The 23066-nt window shown below is 54.4% G+C and overlaps 7 protein-coding genes across 7 annotated transcripts; 3 read left to right on the top strand and 4 right to left on the bottom strand.

The window, feature by feature from the left end:
- Window positions 1–2613: 2613 nt before the first annotated feature.
- Window positions 2614–4098, top strand: CCM_07370 (uncharacterized protein; the record flags this gene model as incomplete). Its single annotated transcript, XM_006672511.1, has 1 exon — window positions 2614–4098. One exon carries the CDS (start codon window positions 2614–2616, stop codon window positions 4096–4098), a length of 1485 nt encoding a protein of 494 aa, XP_006672574.1.
- A 735-nt stretch (window positions 4099–4833) lies between these two features.
- On the bottom strand, window positions 4834–5361 carry CCM_07369 (NADH-ubiquinone oxidoreductase B12 subunit, putative; the record flags this gene model as incomplete). Its single annotated transcript, XM_006672510.1, has 3 exons — window positions 4834–4996; window positions 5106–5210; window positions 5270–5361. The coding sequence occupies 3 exons, from the start codon at window positions 5359–5361 to the stop codon at window positions 4834–4836; spliced, it is 360 nt and encodes a 119-aa protein (XP_006672573.1).
- Window positions 5362–6313: 952 nt separating this feature from the next.
- On the top strand, window positions 6314–7822 carry CCM_07368 (CCR4-NOT transcription complex subunit 7; the record flags this gene model as incomplete). The annotated part of the gene is made up of 2 exons (XM_006672509.1): window positions 6314–6745; window positions 6797–7822. The coding sequence occupies 2 exons, from the start codon at window positions 6314–6316 to the stop codon at window positions 7820–7822; spliced, it is 1458 nt and encodes a 485-aa protein (XP_006672572.1).
- A 722-nt stretch (window positions 7823–8544) lies between these two features.
- On the bottom strand, window positions 8545–9979 carry CCM_07367 (negative regulation of gluconeogenesis, putative; the record flags this gene model as incomplete). Its single annotated transcript, XM_006672508.1, has 2 exons — window positions 8545–9186; window positions 9272–9979. The coding sequence occupies 2 exons, from the start codon at window positions 9977–9979 to the stop codon at window positions 8545–8547; spliced, it is 1350 nt and encodes a 449-aa protein (XP_006672571.1).
- A 2612-nt stretch (window positions 9980–12591) lies between these two features.
- CCM_07366 (Helix-loop-helix DNA binding protein) lies at window positions 12592–13518 on the top strand (the record flags this gene model as incomplete). Its single annotated transcript, XM_006672507.1, has 1 exon — window positions 12592–13518. The coding sequence occupies one exon, from the start codon at window positions 12592–12594 to the stop codon at window positions 13516–13518; it is 927 nt and encodes a 308-aa protein (XP_006672570.1).
- A 4238-nt stretch (window positions 13519–17756) lies between these two features.
- CCM_07365 (kinesin, putative) lies at window positions 17757–19704 on the bottom strand (the record flags this gene model as incomplete). The annotated part of the gene is made up of 2 exons (XM_006672506.1): window positions 17757–19424; window positions 19480–19704. 2 exons carry the CDS (start codon window positions 19702–19704, stop codon window positions 17757–17759), a joined length of 1893 nt encoding a protein of 630 aa, XP_006672569.1.
- Window positions 19705–20057: 353 nt separating this feature from the next.
- Window positions 20058–22980, bottom strand: CCM_07364 (uncharacterized protein; the record flags this gene model as incomplete). The annotated part of the gene is made up of 8 exons (XM_006672505.1): window positions 20058–20258; window positions 20305–20459; window positions 20542–20680; window positions 21238–21327; window positions 21764–21987; window positions 22180–22402; window positions 22823–22840; window positions 22903–22980. The coding sequence occupies 8 exons, from the start codon at window positions 22978–22980 to the stop codon at window positions 20058–20060; spliced, it is 1128 nt and encodes a 375-aa protein (XP_006672568.1).
- Window positions 22981–23066: the final 86 nt, after the last annotated feature.

Genomic DNA, 23066 nt, shown 5'->3' with positions numbered 1-23066 from the left:
ATTCTTTATTGATACATTGCTCATGGAGTTTGCTTCTCGTTTATACTTGATTCGGCCAATTGGATGCATTTACACTGTATATAAATACTTTGCCAGCAAGTGTACATAAATGTCACATCTACTTTCCTCAAGCCGCTGCATATGGACAAACATTGAAGCCTCATTCTTGCGCAATAACGATGATCTATATCAGGCAAGAGCTGTGGTCGGAGTTGAAGCCTGCGCCTGCCCTCAAAATTGCCTGTTTGCTTCTCCGTCACTGCTTCTCCGTCTCTGCGTCTCGTCCCTCTTCTTCTTCGTCTTCCTCTTCTTCTTCCTCCTCCTCTTCTTCTTCTTCTTCTTCTTCTTCTTCTTCAACCATTTCCACAATCAAGTGCCACAAAGCCGCTCATCACTATCCTTCAGCATCCATCTACTTTCTACATTTACAAAATTCATACCATATTCATCACAATGTCCAACCCACCCGACTATGCACCAAGTCCCCTACACCGAGCGGGTCACATTTTTATCCTCTGCTTTCTTGCCCTTTACGCCGTCCGACAATTTCTCGTCGTCGTATCGCGGACCGTCCGAGATGGCGACGTCGCATGCCTCAGTATTTCCAGATTGGTATATGGCTTGATGACGGCGGTCGTGTTTTTTGAGCGCTTAGGACCGGTAGACCCCGTTTGGGTCGTTTTGGGCGTCTTCTGTACAATTTCTCTACTTGTGTGGAGAGGCTGCTGCGTCTGGGCCTCTCGGGACCAGCCGGACGTTTACCCCTGACCATCGTTGCGTCGTCCTCTATGGTTTGGATGCTGCCACTGACCTTTGTTGCGTCCTCTATGGTTCGGATGCTGCCGAGGACAGCGTATTGTTTATCATATTGTGCTGATGTGGCAAGGAAATGGACGGGATTTCTTAGAAGATTGTTTTACGAGGAGATTGTATCTCTTTAGCTGCGGGTGACAGAGAAAAAAAGATAGATACTGTCAGGGCATAGCGGGCGAGACGCCAGATGAGGTAGCGACAATTCTAGGATGCAGCGATAAGTGTTTCTCCAGTTAGCCGTATATTTGCCGTCGTGGTGACAGACAGGTGTAGACGCGAAAAGAAGCATTTCAGCGCGACATTACGTTTTGTTCGTCGTCGTCGTTTGTGACAGGGCGAGGGGAGTAGAGAGATGGGGCACACCAAGAATCAAGAATCACCTGCGTCTGTGCAATGGTGCCGCCGATATGATAGACGTCTCAGTGTTTCGAAGCTAGACAGTTTGGTGGGTGCTGCGAGTTCTGGTCTACGAAGCACCTCGCGAGTGCTAGCCTGGCACAAACAAATGTCGTGGTAATAAAGGCTTGCTCCTGTGACACTAGCCAATATTCCTGGAAGGGCTTTTTGGTGAGAAAGTCAAGAGCACGGATGCCACCATTAGATTTATGAGCGCGCAGGGTTCAGATTCGCCATCGACAGGTGCTGCCACAGGAAACAGGAGGTGGTTAGCAAGATTGTGTGTACGGCCAGTGAGAGCGCAGGATTGGATGGTAGTGCGCGCCTTGGACGTCTCGGATGCCGCTATAGTGACATTGCGGCTATAGCATGTGCATGAACTGGAGATGGCTGCGGCGAGTCGCGCATGAAACAAGTGCATGTTGGAGGATGAAGGGTTGAGGTACTGCTTGGAACTTGGAAATTAGTTGTCTGTTTGCAACGAGGGCTGCCAGCTGGCACAATCGGTAGGTAGGGATGGCAAGCAGCAAAACGGAGGAGCATCATCATCATCATGCACCGACAACCACTGTATGCCACCAAGACGGAGAAAAAAAGATACAGATCTAGAAACACGGTGCCACAAATCGAACATCACGTCCGACAAACGCGAAGAAGAAAAACCCGACATACCTCCAAAGAGGGGTACTGACGCAGCCGGACTCTACACGGAAGCATCGAGGTTAAAAATCGTCACCAATTCGAGACAACGGCTCCCTTGCTTTGAGGGTGCCCAATCGCATCCTGCTGTAGTCCACACTGAGACATTGTTCGAGGGGCCGTTCTGCCAGCAGGGCAAAAGCCGGGCGGTGGTTCCATTCCAGCGCCATCTTCCGGCCTGCCACTGGAATTCGAGGCTTCCTTCACCAGCTTCGACTAAGACTCCACGCCTCAAAGGTCTGGGTTTGTTGAAAATGTCTACCAGGGCCGCTGTCTGGCTATAATTTCTTTTTTCTATTCTTCCTTTTCTCTCTTTTCTCTACGACATTGTCCATCAACCATTGCCCTTCGTACCTTTTCTTTACTTCCTACGTGGCTTCTCTTTCACACAACGTCGGGCACCAACACCTTGAGCCCATCGAACCCCGTTGTCCTAGTGATATCGAACATCGCCACGCTGGCTGCCAAACCACACCACCAACCTCTGTCTGCCAAGTGACCGTCACGAGAAAGATTACAAACAGGGACACAGACCTTGAATATTTCGCAGAGACTGCAGACGGAAAATCAATCTTCATCGACGCCAACTGCTGAAGAATCCGAAGAATCCCCATACATATCCCCTTTCACCTTCATTAATACTGGCCCACTTGGAGCGTATTAATACTGGGCGCCGACGCCTCTTGGTGTGCAAGCGTGATAATAATGGCAGGCATCGCTGTCACTGCCTTTGCCCATGATGATACCCCAGTAATAAAGGGGCATGAACAACCGCGAAACGGGCGCATGACGGACCTGCAGCACACTCCTGCAGATTCATCCGGTCCTGTCCTTTCCTCTTCTTCACCATCACCCAGCACTGCCCAGTTGCAACCGAACGAGACTGCCTTCATCATCCACGAGCAGCGGCTGTGCACGCCGCATCGCCGCCAGACTTATACCCGCCGCCCAACTAATCTCACCGACTCATCGCCCAAGTCGCTGGTGGGCACACCGAGAGCAGCACCGCGAGCTAGACAAGGGTCGCACGACACTCTCGAGTCCACTCCCAATAACACCACTACTGCTGCCTGGTCCAGCCTTCGCACTCCTGAACCAACTTCGCCGTGGCAGGAATCAACTTGGTCACACTACGCCGGCCGTCTTCGCAACATCAGCCCGCTCCAGTCGTCGACCGTTTACACGACGCCTGCCCGGGCCCGCGCCACACGAGAGTCGTCTCCAGCGAACTCGTTTAGGCCGAGAACCCCTACAACACCGGGTGCCTCGACACTTTCCTTTCTCGCCGCCAAGATGGCCGCCCTCGCGGCGCTGGCCTCGCCCGCCACCCCCGGCAACGGCAACGGCTGCGGCGACGAGCTAATTGATCTGGACATTGAGGCCGCGCTCTTCCCGGACGGCGCCACACACGACGACGAAAACGGCGACGAGGCCGCGGCGTACAGAAGCCTGCAGGCCAACGCCGTTGGACTGCTGCAGCGCTTCCAGACCACCTATCAGAGTCAAACGATTGCGTTTCGGACGCTCCGGGCCGAAAAGGAAGCCCTCGAGGACGAAAAGAGCGAGGCAGAGACGAGGGCCCGCCACGCCAAGCTGCAGCTGGACGAGGTCGCCAGTAGGGCGGCCGAAAAGGGCGCCGCCATGCAGGCCTATATTGACGAGCTGCGGCGGGAAAACAAGGCGCTCTTGCAAGAAGTCAACGCGCCCTCGACGATATCAGAGGACCTGGGCGCCGAAGAGGATCAATCCAAGAAGAGATGGCGCCGTAGTGGTGACACCTTCAAGACGGAACCGGGCTCCGACACGGACGGAGAGAGTGTCGCTAATGTCAGCATCTTCTCCCGTTCCAGAAGCCCAACGATAGCGACTACGATATCCGAAATGGGCCCCTTTGAGACTGTCCCCCGCACCCGGTCCTCCATCACTACAACCGGCCCCTCTCACACAATAACCCCCCAGAAGCCACCACAACAAATGACGGCATTTCGCAAACTCATGAAGGGCATCTCCGGGGAGGACAGTGTGCGCACCGTCGCCGCATGTAGCAACTGCCAGGGTCAGGACGCGAGCGTCGCCTGGGACACGGCCGGTCTGATGCGCGACGAGAACCGAGGTCTCAAGATGCGAGTCACCGAGCTGGAATCGGCTCTCGAAGGCGCGCTGGATATTGTGAATGGCCTGGAACTATGAATTGGAAAGTCCACAATGATATGATATATGTGGCGTTGCGGGGAGCTCGGGTCTTTACCTTGATGTTTATTTAGATTGGGTTACAAAACTAATAGCCTACGGCCATGACCGTGCACGTTTATGACATGAACAAGTAGAATTTACTCTACAATACATATTTTACGATACAATGTAGATTGAACAATTGTGAACATTCAAGTGCACGACTTATGCCCTTTTGGTATTGCCCCTCGTTTCCTCCTGGTGCGTCTACAAGGTCTATGCTGTGCACCTCCTTGACGCAATTGCAGCTCCACCAGCATCCATGCATGCTGCCTTTACAATCGTATTCCCAACGTAGCCTGCGTACTGTCTACCTAGCTTGCTTGGCCCTACGAATAGGTTAGTATTGGGACACAATTGGTCTACCACAGAGTAATGCATGCCGCGGTCACCACATTGTAACCGACATGGTTGAAGTATTGTATTTGATTTGTTAAATTCCCCCGGAACCGTAGTTTACATGGGCCGACGCACATAAACAAACGAAACAAAAAGATGTATGATGTGATCCGGCCCCCCGAGATGCTCACTCTCCCACGAGTCCGCAGGCATGCAACTGCCTAGCACCTTCAATCTCCTTCGGAAGCCCCCCAAGACATTTGGGCCTTGTACCAGTTTTATACATTTCCGATGCCAATCGCCCATCGCTTCCCCGTTACCGCACACGATATCCCCCCTCGCTTGCTGCCTTCTTTAATGGTGCGCCGCCTCCTCGCCGTGGTGGTGCTCGTCGTGCATGAAAAAGTGCTCGTATGTGCAGTAGCCAGCGAACAGCACCGTCGCCGTGCCGAGACCCGGGAGGGTATTGCGGAAGCGGTTCCAGCGGGTAAAAGGGCCCTGGGTTCTCCAAGCATCGCTGTACATCAGGATCCAGCAGCTCATGTTAGCAGTCTGTTCTTCACGTTGTCGCAGCACTTTCATTCTGGGGTTCGTTTGGATGTTGAGGCTCATTCGGGAAAACGTACGCTCTCTCCCAAGGGTCGTAGCGGGCACTGCCGGCGGCCTCCTTGAAGGCGCGCATGCTGAAGCCGGTAATGTTGGCCTTGCCGCCCTGGGCTGCCCTCAGTACTCTGTGTCCATCAGGAAATGTGTTAGCCCTGGTTCTTCGATCTTCGGTCTTCGGTCGGACGGAACGGTGTGGTGCTCGGGGAAAAGCGGCGGGCTGTCTTGGACGCGCCAATTGGACGTGGTAGTATCGGAATCGCACCTTGTGGGAAGCATTGTGACGTATTGATGAGCTGAATGTTGAAACTGAACGAAGATGCAGACACACGGGTAAGCTGGGTTGAATGTCGCATGATTGGGCGGAATGTCGGATTAATATTGCTCCAGCGCTGTATCTGGCTTCCCTATGTTTTTTGGCCATAAACTAGTCCTGCTTCGGTAGCACCGCGCACGGGCCAGGCGGCACCGTCGCCTTTGCTAGCAACCTCTTGCTGTGAAGGGTTGTTCCCTCTCCTCGCATCAGCACATCGTTAATCCGTCCAAATTTCCAAAAAAGACCGTTGAATACCGTTTATTCTTCGCCGCCACTGGCGCAGCTTACCAGGACACTGACACGTGTCACTTCCCGGAACCACGTCTGCCGAGATACGACACGTCTTTCGTCGTTGCGACCACGACTCATTGAGCCCAGCGACCGCTTTCCTAACCTGTCTGCCCGCCTGTGACGCAGTATTGATAGCACAGTATCACTTAGTGCACAAACAATAAGAAAACGATCACCCGCTCTCGTGCTACGCTATCCAATTTTGTTCCTCCTCGACATTGGTTGGACAAGGAGCAGTGCGCGCGCGCCACCGCCCATACGCAGAGCTCGTGTTGTCCACACGACCCGATGCACCCTTACTACAGGCCACAACAACCTCCTCCTTTCCGCAGATCCCGTTCCTAGAACGCGCCCCGTCCTCCAGATCACCACTTTTCGCAAGCTACATCAGCAGGACCTCCCGCCGTCGGCAATCAACCACCGAGCCGGGTATCCTACTACAACCAAGCGAGGGGCTTTGTAAGAAACGAACCACAAGCCTTCAGAAACCAGGTTCCGCAATTCAGTCGACTGTCCCTGGGCCCGAATCCGATATACCAGAGCCAAGCGAACGTATACCAGGCGCCGCCCCAGATACGAGTTCCAGCTCGCCAGTTTCCCTCTGTCCAGCATTTTCATTCCGGAATGCCTCCGCAGATCCGCGCCTTCACGGCCGGCCCAGGCGTCGGCGCGCCGTTTCACCAGCCCAGATTCCCCTCGCACGGGCAACCACAGGGCGGCCCCATGGCCGGTAACCAATACCTGAATGCGAACAACCAGATGAACCCCTTTGGGGGCGCGAATGGCAACTTCAACGTTCCTGGGCTCAACGGCGGCGGTGGCTTTCCCGACTCTGGCTTTGGCGGCCAGGCTTCGAGAATGGGATTCACACACGGCCCGGCTGGCCTTCAACCGTCGCAGCATACTGGACAACTACACCACAATGCGCTGATGGAGCACCCGACGATGAGGCCTCAGCAGAACAGAGGGCGTATACGAGAGGTGTGGAAACATAACCTTAACGAGGAGATGGCGGTCCTACGAGACCTGATAGAAAAGTATCCTTATATTGCTATGGTGAGTATCGAGACTTGTCTGTTCGTCGAGAGTGTTTATTCACCAAACTAGGATACCGAATTCCCAGGTGTTGTATCAAGACCAATGGGAGGCTTCCGTGGCAAAAGCGATTACCATTACCAATGCCTGCGCACCAATGTCGATATGCTCAAGGTTATTCAAATCGGCCTCACACTATTCAACGAAGAAGGCGAGACGCCACCCGCCCGACCAGGACCAGAACTCGGCCTCGGCCCTGCTGCGCAAAGGAGCGCCAACCAAGGTCCCTTTCCATACGCGTGGCAGTTCAACTTCAAGTTTTCCCTGAAAGAGGACATGTACAACGAAAAGTCAATCGAGTCTCTTCAGCAAGCTGGGATCGATTTCAACGCTCTGGAGCGTGACGGCATTGACCCCAAGGACTTTGCTGCGCTCTTGATTCCGTCTGGCCTGGTCTGCTTTGACGAGGTCAAGTGGGTTTCATTCCATGGCGGCTACGACTTTGGCTATCTGACCAAGCTGCTGATCTGCACACCCCTGCCCAATGACGAGCTCGACTTTGACCACAAGATGAAGCTGTACTTTCCCTCGACGTACGATGTCAAGCATCTGATGAAGTATGCCATTCGCTTGCACAACTCGGGGATTCTGTCCCCCGCTGATCCCGGTAGCGCCGAGATCTTGCAAAAGTTTGAGCACAAGTCGGGGCTGGAAAACATTGCCGAGACGCTCAAGATTAAGCGCATTGGCACCGCTCACCAGGCCGGCTCCGACTCGCTGCTAACGGGCAAGGTATTCTTTCAGATGCGCGATCGCATCTTCAACGGGGACATCCCGGACGAGCACATCGGCAAGGTCTGGGGCCTGGGCATTCCCGATAGCGGCATGATGATGGCGTCAATGATGAACCGCGGCGATGACGGCGGCCTCAACGGCACACCGCGCACGCCCAATACGCACACTGCGCAGCTCGCGTCGTCGACGCCCGTCCACAACCAGGCGCCCGGGACCAACGGCATCGGCCATATGGGCCCCATGACACCGGGTGGCGGCGGAGGCATCTTTGGGAGCTTTGCTTTTAGTGGTGCTAGCAGGTAAAGCAGCTGCCGCCACTCATCATATGCTGTCTGCGGCGTTTAGAAACTATGGCGGAAAACCGAAAGAGAAAGGGCACTAACAAGGAGTGGCTCGTCGTGGGAAGTCGCATGTGGTTTTGGATTTGTTTTGGTTCCCTTGAAGACGCCACATGTCTTTCTTTCTTTTCTATTTCATTTGGCCGGTTTTTTTTTTCTATGCATAGTATGAGAAGAATGGGAGGGGGATAGGGATAGGCGTTGGTCCTCTTGGCGTTTTTTCTCTCGCCGTCCTAATCTGTATTAGAAACATTGTGCCGAGATGAGCGTTTACGGATTTCTTATTGTGCTTGTCGCAAAGCACGTAAAAGATGGCAAGAAAGATAGCGTGTCGGCAGAGCGGCTTGGCTTTTGGTTGGTTGTTTTTGTTTTTCTCATTTTTTCAAAATCAGTTCCATATCTGTACAACTATGATGCAAATTCTTTACACGTCATCGCGGCACATCCTCTGACAGTCAACGGACTCTTGTGATTTTGATTCCAAGTATGGTTATTATTCATCGATGACGTAACAAAATTCAACGCTTTACGGATATAAGAACAAAAACTCCATACGGTAATGCCTCCCAGAGGACCAAAGTAAATTTCCAAGCTCTGATTAATCTTCGCTTTTGCTTGCAGAAGAAAAATGCTACAACCCCCTCCCCCCCCGAGCGCAACGAGACGGAAACAGGCGACGTCGCGACACTATGTAATAAAGACCCTCCTGAGACTTTCGCCAGGATAGACCTCACCAGTGACGATGTCTTTGACGAGGGCCTGTGGCAGGCCGGCTTTTTTGGCTTGCTCGCTGAGGCGCTGGCGGCCATAGACGCGATTGTTGGGGAGCAGGACGAGGTCGTGCTCGACATGGCTCTTTGTGTGGTGGGCATAGGGCACGTTGCGGGCGAGGTCGTTGAGCTCGACGGAGCAGATGGGGCAGACGCCGTGGCCAATGGTGGACGGCGGGTGCTTGTTCTTGCCGCCGCCGCCGCCGGCGGCGGCGGACGAGTGGCACGCGGGCGTCTTGAGGGCGGAGAGGCCCGAGGAGAGCGCGAGGTGCAGCAGCGGCGCCGGCGGCAGGCCGAGGAGGCTGTAGTGGGCCGTGGTGAAGACGTCGGCGAGATGGGCCCAGCGCGCGGGGGCGTAGAGGTGGGCGTAGGCGCGGTGGCTGGCGCCGGGCGGGACGGCGAGCAGGCCGCCGGCCTGCTTGACCTCGGTCGGGTATGTGTGCCAGTAGGGGATGAGGTGCTTCTTGGCGTGGGCAATGGCCTCGAGGAGCTTGGGCTGGGACTGCGTGCGGATGAGCTCAATGTACTGCTGGAAGCGGAGGAGGAACTCGAGTTTGCTCTGCGTGCGTGTGTTGTGTTAGCTTGCTTGATTCTCGCAATGTTACTTGGTAGAGACGATGAGCAGAGGGGGGGCAGTAACGCACCTCCATCTTTCGGAGCTCCTTCTTATTCTCGGTGCACCACGCCAGCGCCTCAGCAATACTACCGCCTCGCAGGGCCTCGCGGATATGGCTCATGCTCTTGAACGTGTCAATGTCGACGAGGGCCTCGATGCCGCGCTCGCGCGCCAGCTGCTCGGCCGTGTCGTTGTAGCCGTGGCGCAGGAGGTAGTCGGCCAAGAGGCGGTCGAGGCGGCGACGGCTCCAGGCCTCGTAGCGGACGTCGTCGGCGCCGCGGACGGCGTAGAGCTGGTCGAGGTGGACGATGCGGGCGGCGGACTGGGCGTGCAGGCGCTCCTCGGTGTCGGCGTGGGCGGCCAGCTTGCGCTTGACGCCGCGCATGCGGCCGAGCATGGCGTCGAGGCTGCGCAGGGCATCCTGCTGCGTGGCGCCGCGGCCCGAGGCGGCGGCCGTCGCGGCGTCCTTGAGCAGCGTCTTGAGCGCGGCCGTGTCCTTTTCGATGGTGAAGTGGGCGGCGCGGAAGTTTTTGCGGAGGAGCTCGTTGGGGAGTCGGAGCAACCACTGGTCCTGCGCCGGGGGGGGAGGGGTTGGAACTTTGGTTAGCAAGGACGTGGCATCTTTCTCGAGGGGGGCAGTCGGGCAGTCGGGCAGTCGTGGAGATGGGGAGGGTCGAGAACGTACGAGGAGGAGGTGTTCACCGTGCTTAAGAGTGAATTGCTCGTGCTCGGCCATTGTGTGCGTGCCGGACCTGAGAAGGTCGGGCAGAAGAGGGGCGCGAAGAAGAAAATATGGTTCGTGGCGGGATGGAGTGACGATGGACGACGGACTTTTGAGGCGGGATGATGGTTGTACGTTGCGTTGCGGTCGGGCTTGAGGTGGGATTACGTGTTAGCGGTAGCTTCTCCAATGATAGGGCACGCGCACGCCTATCTCGATGTAGAGACGGGTCTCGGGACGCAATCGTCTCCTTTTCGTTATCGGGTTCTCTACGATAGGAAAACGAAAAATGATAGTCAAAATGATCTGTAGATTCCAAATTCCAAGCTAAAAGATCTTGCTATCATCTTTTTACTCCGTCATGTGGTATCGGTGCCTACAAACTTCTTACAGGGGACGTCGATGGGGAGCGGGACGGTCAGAAGGCAATCGATCAGACAGGTAGCGGGGCGGGGTTCGGGATGGACACGATGACGGCGAAACTAAGTAATAACTAATGTTGAAGAGCGGGATTCGCGCCTTTGAATGCTATTGCAAATCTTACAACAGGAAGCTACCTATCCAATATGCTGGAGCTTGTCGTGGATGCAGTATGTGTGCGCCTGCTCCGTCTCTGGCTAGGTACCTACCCCAAGGTACTTTGTGCTCGGTGGTGAGGTGCAGCCAGCAGCACGATACAGGCAGCCAGCAGCATCGATACAGGCAGCCTGCAGCATCGATACAGGCAGCCAGCAGCTTCGATACAGGCAGCCAGCAGCTTCGATACAGATCTGCATATCTGTTCTCACGAGTATGATTATTTTTAGGTCGAGCCGCAATAACTTTTGTGCCAGCCTGACACAGACGGGTACAACACCTCTTATCCATCCGTCGTCACATACGGATACTTGCCCATCATCACATCACCAAGCCTCCTCAACTACCGATTACTATACGCCAACTTGTTTGCTCCCATCAAACACACAAAGGGGCCCAAATGCAGATGGCACCCTCGACGAATGACACGCAATGATATCTTCAGCTGAAGACGGAACCGCCTTCCCTAGCCCCCATTGCTGTTTGCTCGAGTGACACAGGCGGTGGTGGAGGCGGCGCGCAGTCCGTCTCCCTCAGAGCTAGGTATGTATGTAGTTTGTACAACATAGCCTCACTGAGTCGCCGCCGCCCATGTCGCCACGCGCTGGCCGCCTCAACAGGATCGGCCTGGATAACCTGGATAGGAGACTAATCTATGACTCGGCTTGCAGGTGGCTCCCAGACATCCAGGCCTGCGAGGACGGATTACTCGGGTTGGTATCCGACAGCGGAGCGCGTGGGCGGGCGCGCACTGGTTTGGGGGCTTTGTTTGTGTTGCTGGTGGAATTATGTCCAGAGGACAGGCTCCCGGCCCCCAATATAACTACTCGATATGTTTTTTGGACTGCCCTGACTAATCTTTTTCTTTCTGTTTTTGGTGCTTGGAAAATTCTCATGGCTAGATAAACGGTTATAATAATGAGCACGAGGCGTCGGCTGTTGGATTATTATTAGTTATTATTAGCTTCCATGTTTGCGAGCGTGCTTCTGTCTGTGCTACGATTGGTGGCGCACGTCACACTACAAAAACTGGATGCCTCACATCCCAGGCCCAAACGTCTCCCACTCCAGCTCATATAATCTCCCAGGCTGCACGTGTTTTGGTCCTCCCTCCATCCTCGTGACTTGGACCCCCCAGCCCGCCCGTTTGCTGCACGCGCTTTTGGTACGTGCCTGCAGTCAAGACTGCCCTCGGAAACCAACAAAGACCGACCATTTTATTAAGAAATCCCGTCATTTTCATCGCAAAACCCCTCGCAACCAAATCAACTCGCCCCTCGGATTTTTTTCCTCTATTTTACCGCCCCAAAACGTCGCCAGCGACCCTGCTACCGCCCCTCTCTACACGCGCTTACTTACATCCTATCGCGACATCACGAGATTTGGAACCACGCAAAAACACGTGAGGCAAAACCCGTGATCTCCCCCGAGGCCCAGAAAACACCTGATCTGGCTGGTAAGTGCATCCTCCAGCACCAAGACGCCCGCTCCTTGATGATTTTGCCATCATCTCCTCGCGATTTTGATGCCGCAAGTGCGAGTGTCATCGCTGCCCTGCTCCCTGCTCCCTGCGAGCGTTCGCCACTTCTCTGCCCAACAAATTCCCCTCATTCCCCCCTATCCCATCCACGATGAGGCCGCCTCGGTCTTGCAGCTCGACGTGCACGTCGCCATGAGCTGCGTCTATCTCGTTGGCGCCCTGCACGTCCAATAGCCGCTGGGCTGCCTTCTGTCGCGTTGCACAGACGAAAAAACAGCGATTTTTTCGCCTCTGTTTCTTCACATCACATCGTTATCGCGACGCGCCTGCCATCGCACAAACTCAAAAGAGTACTGTATCCAGCAGCCCGCGATGGTCTGATACAGTGAATTTTTTTACCGCCCGTATTTCTTGCTGCACACGGCGGTTCGTCTCTCCCCTCACCAATCCCCTTTGTCTCCCCCCCCCTCCTCGCGTCGTCGTCCTTGGTACCCGTATTTAGCTCTCTCTAACCCTCATCAGTCGTAACCACATACACATCGTAAAGCTGGATTACCATCAGGAGGACACCATGTCCGACCCTCTTGCGGACCACCCAGATCTCACTGCCCTCACGGCATCTCCCGGCCAGAAGCGCAAGCGAGAACCTGAGAGTCCCTCGCAACGTCACAAGCGCATTGCACCTCCCGCCACCATGACGGCTGCCGAGACTGCCGCCTTTATCGAGAATGCCATCGAGGCCACCAATGCTGCTGCTGCAGCTAACGGTGTCAACGTAGCCGACTTTAATGCCCTGCAGCAGGCAACCCACGGTGACCACACAGACCACGCGAGCAGCGATGCCACCACAACAGCGCAGGCCGCCCTCGGCATGTATCCCACGCTCCATGTGCCCCCTTCCACCGAGGAGCAGTTTGCCGCCCAGGCTGCCGACAGTGGCGAACAGCAACATGACCCCAGTGACTTCAACACCGACATCACGCACGATTTGATGGACCAGGTCGCACCTGAGCCCCAAAATGGAGTGCAGCAGCCGCAGCAGCCGCAGCAGCCGCAGCAGCCGCAGCAGCAACAACGCCACTACTCGGCGTCGTCACAAGGGGGCACCGCCAAGCCGCCCGTGGGCTCCGACGAGTGGCACAAGCTGCGTAAGGACAATCATAAGGAGGTGGAGCGCCGGCGGCGCGAGACAATCAACGAGGGCATCAACGAACTGGCCAAGATTGTTCCCGGCTGCGAGAAGAACAAGGGATCTATCCTGCAGCGCGCTGTCAACTTCATCTCCCAGCTCAAAGAGAATGAGCAGCAAAACATTGAAAAATGGACGCTCGAGAAGCTCCTTACGGAGCAGGCCATTACCGAGCTCAGCCAGTCCAATGACAAGCTCAAGCAAGAGTGCGAGCGCCTCTACCGCGAACTCGAGACGTGGAAGCGCGTCGCGCAGAATGCCGGTCTCGAGCCGCCGCAGCCCAAGGAGGAACCCAGCGTGTCGGGCTAGGAAACCGCGTCCACGCTGTTGACTCACTTTGCAGAGCCCTTTACTTCCCAGGTGTCTTGCTGACTTTGCTACTCTACCCTCATGGCTTTGAAAGCAAAGAGGTGGAATGCAGTCGCGTGAAGGTGCTATGAGAATGAGGAGTCACTCTTCTCTTTTCTTTTTCTCGTCCCTAACAGAGCCACAACCCCCATAATGAGTGTATGCTCCCCAGAAAAGTGGCGTTGTGCGAACTTGTTTTGTTCTTGTATCGGTGATAGGAGTTTGGCGTTGGCACTTGGATGATTATTGTCTTTGATGTTTTTGGTTTTTTTTTCTCACAGTTGGGAATCATGGCCCGGGCCTGGACGGATGCCGAGTTATGACTTGGTCTCCCCCGTGCCGTCTATATATTTACCGGTTGTTTTGGTGTCTTCCGGTGACCTTTATACAGGACAATCCGCATATATTCTCCCTCTCACGCAGAAAAACTTGTACAAACTGCATGTGATACCTAGGTCCGCCACTTCCCTCCAACTGCTGCCTGGCCTTGTACCTCGCAGCAGGATTCCATGGACTGCTAGCAAGCCGGCAACATGAATGACCGTTCGCGGTGGCGTCCCTCCAGCACCACCGACTCTGTTTCAACTATCGTTCTCAGCCGCCTGGATGACCACGTCACCTGGCATCGTGACTTTCTAGTCTAGTTTTCTCACCAAGCAACGGGACCAATACAGAAACGGACAATGCAAAGATGAAATATGAACCCCAACAGTCAGTATACATCAGTGGCAGAAAGTAACGTTGCGTAGTTTGGCCAATAGTCTTCTTTCCTCCTTTTGTGTCCCTGAGTCAAGGCAAGTTCATCTCCAGCACACACAGAATTGCCAGCTCATGCACCCCCCTCCCTCCTCGGCGCCTCTGGGGTCAGTGTCTGAAGCTAATAGAAATGGGGGTTTTTGTTAGATGCATTCCCCGCTACCGAAATCAACGACGATGGGGAGGGGGGGTCAGTGAGAAAACAACCCTCTCTCCGGGGTCGAGGATCTCTGGAGAACTCGGGACGGCCAACAGGTGGATGGAGGAGGGGCGTATGTGGGAGGGGGGGAGGAAGCCCGCCAGTTTGGGAGGTGGACGCGAGACATTTCATTGGAATAGAGTTTTGGCTTGCATTACATCAATACCAGTACACCGTCTTCAGCCTTGGCCCGTTGCGGCTTCCTCTCAGGCGTGCGGTGGCCTAAACAGGGGCCGCAACCCAAGGGGACGGAGGGTTCACGTTTGTCTTGGGCACTGTCCATGGTTTGGTTTTTTTTTCTTGTCGGGCAGAAACTAGTTCTTTTCAGTGTCCTTGATTTTCTTGATTTTCTGCCAAAACGTCCCCAGTTCCTTGGGAATCAGACCATGTCTCGGCCGAGAGACGGCCAAGACGAAAATCCCCCCCCTCACCCTCCTCGCTTACACGCAAACTTCTATTCAGTCCTACCATTTCGTGGGGGAACAGACATGTGTCTGACAACTTTTTGTTATTCTGACATGTCAAAAGGCCCGGCAACATTTCGCCGGGCTCCGTTTTCCATCGACCGGTCCGCGCCAAAAGGGGGCCTTCCCCCTAACTAAAATACCGACTCGGAATAAACTTTGGCTCCGCATCATCGGAGCGTACGCCCACGCCCCCCCGGGCCCCGCTCCGGCCTTCTCTTTCTCGGGGACCTCTTCCTCTCGGGCTCCATTGTGCGCCCAAAAAAAAAAGGGAACTTGTTCTGGATTTTTTTTCCTCATCTACCGTTGGGTACCGAGGGAGAGATGGGCTGCCAGATTAACTTTTTTGAGTTGTTTTGCCTGGCAATCAAAAAAAAAAAGCCGTTGAAACCGGCCCGGGAACCCGGTGCATTTGCATAAGAAGACGCCCGGTAAGGTTTAATACAGGAGGACACCCGTGTGAGAGGATACTGGAATTCCGTTTATTTTCCGTCTTTCTTGTTTTGTGTATAGCTTTTGGTCTCTTGGCGCTTCTTGTTTCCGGCTAGTTCGTTCTTACGCCATTTGGGCACGGATCAGGCCCTTGTTGGTGCCGACGGGATAAGAAGATAAAATATGACAGATTGCCTGCTGGCCAGAATCTGACACTCCAATGCGCCGGGGAGATGGTGGGGGGGGGGATAAGATCAAGCAAGGATGAAATAGAATCCGTCATATTTTTGTTCCCTTTCGCATATGTTACTATTCGCACTTTGATATCAGATGTCGCATTTTTAGACGAGGCGTCTTGGTCACTAGTCTTGTCTTGTCTTGCCTTGTTGTCTCGCAGATCCAGATCCCGCCTGCAGGATCTCGCCAGGTTTTCCTAACACCATTCCAAGGTGGATCTTTTTTCTCGTGGCTCCTTGCCGGCGTGATGAACTAGTGATGCCTTGATTTTCTTCTTCTTCCCTTTCGTTAAATGACCATCTAGAACATATAGTCAGTCCTTGGCACGCAAGCTTGCCTCCTACTCGATGCCACCCCCCCCCCTCCCCTCCCCGCCTTGGTGGACCATCCATGTATGTACATCAAAAGGACCCTGCCACCAAATCCCCGCCATGCTAACTATCGATTGAAATGGCTCCTGTGCAAGCGCGTGAACATGTCTGGTGTTGAAAGTGGTTGCATGAGTTTCATGCGTTTGACTCGCGCGCGCAGTTATGAATGTCTTGGCTGGTTTCCCATCCCACGTGTCATGCTTGGGTGGCTGCTATGTAGCTGTTGTCGCCCATGGTATCCGTACAGGTATTGATGGTTGGCATGCTTTCAAAGGCACGGATTTGCCTAGATGTACGGGTCTGCCGAGGGGCACAAGGAAAAACGAGTATTTGCTAAACTTGAAACACAGTTCCTCTATGGGCACGTGTGCACACGCAGCACCCAACAGTCATGTTACTAGGGAACTATGCAGTGGAGTAACCAATAAGGTGCTCTTGGTCTAGAATTGAAACCATCTTGTTCGCCGACAGCTTTCAAATATGCCTCGAGAGAAAAGCGTCAGATGACAGGCCCATGCAAAATGAAGGCGCAGCAGCTCTGTGATACTCAATATCCGTACAGTGCGCAAAGGACACATGTGGCGTTGGTTGCACTGTAGCCTCATCAAGTCAGGAGGCTGTCTGTCGTGAATCGTTAGCTAGCGACTGCTATCAAGTTCTATACGTCCAGTCCTAGTTACACCGCCGACTGCCAGTCTAGACGTTCCTTGACAGCTACCAACGGCCCGCCTCGAAAAACCCCGTTTTATCGGGAACACGGCCCGGCGACAACAACCCGCGCCACTAGTATTCGGCCGGCCGTGGCGGCTCCACGCCCGGCACGCTCAGCTCCCTCATCGCTGCCCCGCCGGGGAAAAAAGAAAAAAAAAGAAAGAAGAACCACTGTGGGTGGAGGGATTGATTGATGCGACACGGTCCATTTCTTCCTCTCCAAATCATTCAGCACACATGTCTCGTCATATCAAATCCTTCTGCACGGCTGGAGCTTCTTCCAACGCAGCAGCAACAAATAATGCCCTACGCAAACATGACCCTGAATCACTTCTTTTCACCATTCTCACAAATCTCACAGAGGCATAGACACATACTGCATCAAGTAAGTCTCAAGCCAATCCATTGCTTCACCCATCCTATGTACAACCTCTATATTCCCTAGTCCACCCCAAATTGTGCGGCTCCCGGGTTTTATCGGTTCATAGAAACGGCACAAGCTTGGCACTTACCTGTGACCCGTCGACCGGCTTCTCTTCACCAGAAACAGGTAAAGCAACGACCGGTGGCTCGCAAAAGATAGTTCCATCCAAGTCGTTCATGGGCATAAAAAGCTTCGTCATGTGAGCGACAAAAAAACATAATGTCGACGGCTTTTCCCATATATTAGCCAAAAGATGACGCCCAACGGCTGGCCGCACCAAAAATCGCGTCGTCCCAATACACCGCCTAGCAACGCGCACCCCCGACGAGAGGAGATCTCGGGGGGAAAAAGCCCAAACAATGCTGAGCGAGGAGTCTTTTGTGGATTCCTCGACTGTTGCTCCATGAAGAATAAAATGTGGATAAAGATAAGAAAACGCCTCTGCAAAATGCTTTTGTCCAAGGAAGCCCTCTATATCTGGACAAGCAAGGCCTGACTGTTTCGTTCATAAATAACAAGAATATGCTTCGTAAAGATTGTCGACGCCGCAGTCTTGACCATTTGGTCAACGACCAGCCGTGTACAAGTCAGAAGGGCAGCCCCTCTCAATGCAGGGTCGCTCTGCTGCCATTCTCCACTACCTGGGACATCAAACCCCGTCCGTCGTTGGTCACATAGTTGTAACTGGTCGTCTGTGCGACGTTGCTTTGCGACATTTCGTCCTGTCGAAACATGCCTTGCTGGCTGGCGGTGTAGCCCGGTCGCGGCGCATCCTCAAACGACGTAGTCATAAACGACTGGCTTGGGTCCATGGGCACTCCAGGAGACACAAAGGGTCCGGCCTCGATATTCGGCGGCTGCGCTGCGTAGGCGTACATAGGCGACCCGTTCGTCCCGTTGGAGCTGGCCTGCCATTGTTGCGAGTACATGGTGCTGCCCGGGCTCGGAAAGTCGCTAAAGACAGACGGTCGGCGACTGACATCATGTGGGCTTGGCACAAGGTCAATGGTGAGGTTAGAAGTTGCAGAAACGCCAGCCTGGCCATGAACTTGCATGGGGCCGTTGTCAACATAATTGTGCTGCGGGGCTATCTCGTTCATCATTGGGGGCTGGAATTGAGAGCCGCGCATCGGCAGGTCGCCGATAAATGCATCTCCGGTTCCAGGTAGGCCAGACAAGGTAGTAGCGTCTGTGCGCACTGACGGACGCATTGCACCGCCCAGAGTCGTCGTCGGTTTCGCAGCGGGCTCGACATCTTCGTCCTCTTTGATATATGAGCCCGCATCGTCATTCTCGGAAACATAATTATCCGGAACCTTATCCTCGGACATGACATAGATCTCGGTCGATCCGTCAATTTCACCCAGTTTGTAGCGTTCTTCTTGTCGCGCCACTTTGAAAATCTCCGTCAGGAAAGGCTTCTTGCGCGCATTGGCATCGTTGTCCATGAAGAATGATGACAAGGCTTCCGCAGTGGTTTCCTCCAGCTTCGTCACGTTGAGGCCCAACTTTCGAATGTCGGGGTGCTGTTTACCATTCGGCTCTAAAACAATTCGAAGGATATGTGCCAGTAGATGAACACGTTCTCGCTTGTACAAGTGATCTGGTTCCTTGTGGCGAACCTTGTCGTCCTTTGTCGGGCCCCATGGCTTCGGCCACCAGTCTGGTGCCTTCTCATCACTCCCAGTATAAGGGTGAGTCGACTGCTTCTTGGGTTCGACAGCCTTAACCCAGGCTTTGGCGATGAGCTTGCACGCTGTTTGTTGGCAGTTTTTGAATCGTTGCTCATAGAATGCCCAAACAGCGTCAGAATCCCCGACTCTGATTCCACGCCTTGAAGACACAGTCATCTGCGTGTCTTCGTCGTCGTTGAGTGGGTTACGTGGTCTAGGTCGTTTACGGCCAGACCGAGCTGGACTCCCCCAGTCGGCCAAGGCCGAGCTTCTGCGACGGTCTCCCGGTCGGCTGCGGTTGAATATGTGTCGATTAAAGACGGGCTCATCTTGGTTGAATGAGTCGTCTAGCATGGGGTCGGCGCCTAGGAAGAGGTTAGTAGTCATCTTGGGGGCGCAACATATGAGTGGCTTGCCAGCTTCTAGTCTGCCCATCACTTGCTGAAACTTCCCAGCGTCGAAGAATTGGGCAATGACGTTTCCAGGCAGCTTATGGCCACCACTGACAAAGGTGGATGGCGTTCCGTCGTCCGCTGCAGCTGCAACAAAGTACCGCCGTACCGGTACTCCAAGCTGTCTCCGAAGCGCGTCATCAATATCCTATGAGACCTGTCAGCAGCGCAGGGAAAGAGATAACCCAAAGATGGTAGCTTACCATTTGAGGGTGTCGACGGGCAGGGTCGTTGACATCCCCGAAGCGGCTGTTCTGGTTGCTGCCTTGGTACCGATCCTGATGAAAGCCATTCTGTGCCTGCATGCCATGGCTGTAGCGATCAGCAGCAAAGGAAGTGTGTCGCTCGGTTTGTTGTTCTTGGGAGAAGCATGTGTGAGACAATGATTGGTGACGAGGGAACGAGTCCCGAGGCCAGTCTTGAACCATGGTGAATATTTACACTCGGCAACCAAGGGATGGTGTTGTGTCGGGAGTCGCGCGGGTTTTTTCGAAGGATAGATCGAGGTGATTATATCCGTTTGGTAAAGCTGTAGGAGAAGGCTACTGCATATCGAGGCTCACGCCCTGCACTTGTGTTGCCAATATATCCAATGAGTGGGTTGCTAGCGACTGGTTGTCAATTAAGATGCAGGCTCAATGGATACCTGCGTTGGTCGAGGCAGAATGAATATGGCAAGGAATCGCCGCAAAGGGATACGGGTTGTAAATGGCCAAGTACGACGACGACTTGCTTCTACTAGAGCCGGTATAGGAGTCAGCAGAGGGAAATGTGAGGGGTGCTATTGCCGGTGAAAGTATATGAAGGTGGTATCGGCAAGGGCAAGTCCGGTGTATATGAGAATGACAAAGGGAGGAGCGGCTGGTGGGAGAGGCAGAAGAGCCGTAGATATATAGTGTCGAGTTGGAATGGGGGGGATGGGAGAGGCAGGTTTGTGAAGGCGAGACAGCGCAAGTACTAGAGTGTCGAGGTCACACTTGTGCTAGTAGGCAAGGCAAGCAAGCAGCAAGAGACTGGTGCAGGCGCACAAGCAAAGCGACAGAGGTACTAGTAGGGAGAGTCACACAGTAGTGTGATGTGGTGGCACTTGTACGCCAGTCTTTGTACCAGCAGCGAGATGTCTCGCTTTGGTGCAGCGCCGCGCGGTAGAAGAGGAGGGCCTGACTGGTGAAGCAGGATGGTCCTACGGAGGGGGGTGGGTGAGGCAAGGGGCGTGTGGAAGATGCGAGGTAGTGATGGTGGGAGAAAGACTCAGTAGTGCCTACCTTTTTTCAAGACTGCGAAAATGGCGTCTTGGAAGACGAGAGTGAGATGCCACGAGAGCGGTAGAGACGCGAGGGGGGGTTGAGCCAAAATTTCGTCGTCGATAAGATGCGGCGGGGAGAGATTGTCGCAAAAGATAGGCTCGGGTGGACAACTAGGATATGGGCGATGTCGAGACAGACATGCGCCTGAGCCAAATATGGTGGTTGAGGAGAATTTACAGATCAAAAGGCGGAGATGGTGCAAATTGGAAAGGGACGGTTGGTGAGGGTCGCGGCGAAACAGTGTCAGAGCGGCCAGGAGAACAGTGACCTGGAGTGATCGGCAGCAGGCGGTTGGACGCGCTGTTGTTGGACGCCGAGGGCGAAGAAGAAGCAGAAGGATGGCGAGGTAGCGAGAAGGACGGGTGTCGAGAAACGAGGGAGACTGAGGGAAGGTAGAGGGCCGGATAGTGTCCGATCGGAGCAGCGTGCAGCGCGGAGCCAAACCGTGACGAGATGGACGTACGACGGTTGAATCAAGCAGTTGGTGTAACAATGATGGCAATGGTGGGAGCAGGCGCAGGCAAGGGAGGAAGCGCAGACGGAGCCGCAGCAGTAGTGGCCAGAATAGCAGGACAGTGAGAAGCAGTGTGGCAGGGCAGGGAATATGCACAAACGATGTGGTGGTCAGTCGTAAGCTGTGGACTGTGGACAGACAGACTGGAAAGCGGGCTGGGTGTTGGGGATGCTTGCTTCAGGACGCGAAGCAACGAGGCCGCCGGACGACAAGAGGGTGAGACCAGCCGGCTACAGTACAGAGTAGGGCCGGGTAGCGTGAGGGCGTCGCGCACGAGTCGTCGTCGAAAGAACAGAAGCAGCAGGTATGTCGGATCTTTGCGATCTTTCTAGCACTCGGCGGAGAGGGTAAAGAGGCAGACACGGCTGGCGGCGCGAACGGAACGGAGCACGATCGGGAGAATATGTACTGCCATCTCGTTAGCCAAAGAGCCAAGCAAAGACTAGCTTGGTGGTGAAAAGAAGCCAAGTGGGCGACGGGTACGGGACGGATGGGATAGCGGCCAATCGTTCAATCAACGCCTATTAGTGTGGGTGTTTTTTTTTCCCTTTATTCTTTCCAACAGACTGGGGAGGGGCAAGAGACAGGATACTACCAGGACTGGAGGAGACCTCAGACCTCAGACCAGACCTGAGGGGGGGCGTGGGGGTTGTAAGCTATAGTTACCCTGGGCCTGGGTACTAAGGTAGCGGTCGCACTTGTTTGGTGATGGGTGGTGGTAACTAGCAGTTCAGTATAGTCCCATGGCTCCACGCAGCGGCCTGTCTGGGACTCCACGACATGACAGAGGGCTGGCGACGGGTGAAGGCGCGAGCCAGCGAGATAGATTAGACCCAAGAGAGAAGGAAAACGAGCGAGCGCGGCGAGGCTCGCAGGGTTCACTCGACTAGCTACGACGAGGCGTCGAGGACGAAGCTAGGCGGTTTTGCGGCGTTGATAGGATACAGGGATTAGGCAACCCCGTCTCGAGCGCGTTTTCGGGGGGCGCATAGCATAGTTAGACAACTAGGTAGCTTGCTAGTATTTTGCGTCGGGGGAGGAGGAGGCCAAAGGGCACGGCACATCATGGTTGACTGACTGACTGAACTCGTTTCTGGTGCTGTTGTGTTGCTGGTGGTGTGCCAGACGTGGTGGTGTGTGGACGAGGGCGGACGGGACGGGGGGCGTGCGGCTAGGTGGGTGGATGGATGGATGGGTAGTCTGGCAGGTGGCACCCCAAGTCTCTTTTTCTTTGCGCTTTTGATGATTTCGTTTTTTTTTCTTCGGGGCGACGCTGGCGGGTTGGCCTTGTCTTGCGTCTTGCAGCTGGGGGAGTGTGCAAGATGAAAGACAAAAAAAAAGGTGTGGGTGGTGGCAGCTGGTGAGGCGTGCCGAACGTGCAGGAGGGCAAGCATCGACTGCGGAGAAGGAGGATATGGAGGTACTTCCGGTGTCACTCATTCGGGCACTGAATCATTGTACCACCTGTCTGTGCCTGTTCGGTTAGGTGGAGCGGGGAAAGGGAACAAGCAGACACTGTGACAGATACACGCGCGAGAGACGAGGGAAGACTTGACCGAATATTCGTAATGCTTATTGTTCTTGCGGCGCTCATGTTTTCGTATTGTTTGATGCGAGTCGCACCTGTTGTTTGCTGGGCTAGTTACGGCAAACTGTCATACTGGCAAGCTGAAGCTGCACGAGGATAGGTGCGAAACACCAAAGCACCTGGACAGCTATCCATACTATCTTATTGGGTACTAACTACCTCTAGGAAGGTACCTACCCTACCTACCTGGTAGTCCCGAGCCGCCCACTGTACTTACTTTGGGCACCCAGCCAATCACTGACGGCCGCTGTTGGCCGTGCCATCTCGCCTCCCTCCCGAGTATTATGTCCGTCATCATTCATTGACCTCCGTTATAACTCATTCCAACTGCAATAAATCGATAATCCGTCTACCATGTCCAGAGAATTCAGGCCATCACTT

This window comes from Cordyceps militaris, assembly GCF_000225605.1.
Source record: "Cordyceps militaris CM01 unplaced genomic scaffold CCM_S00006, whole genome shotgun sequence".
NCBI lineage: Eukaryota > Fungi > Ascomycota > Sordariomycetes > Hypocreales > Cordycipitaceae > Cordyceps > Cordyceps militaris.
The sequence above is the reverse complement of the archived record's forward strand: the minus strand, read 5'-3'. Positions and strand labels throughout refer to the sequence as shown.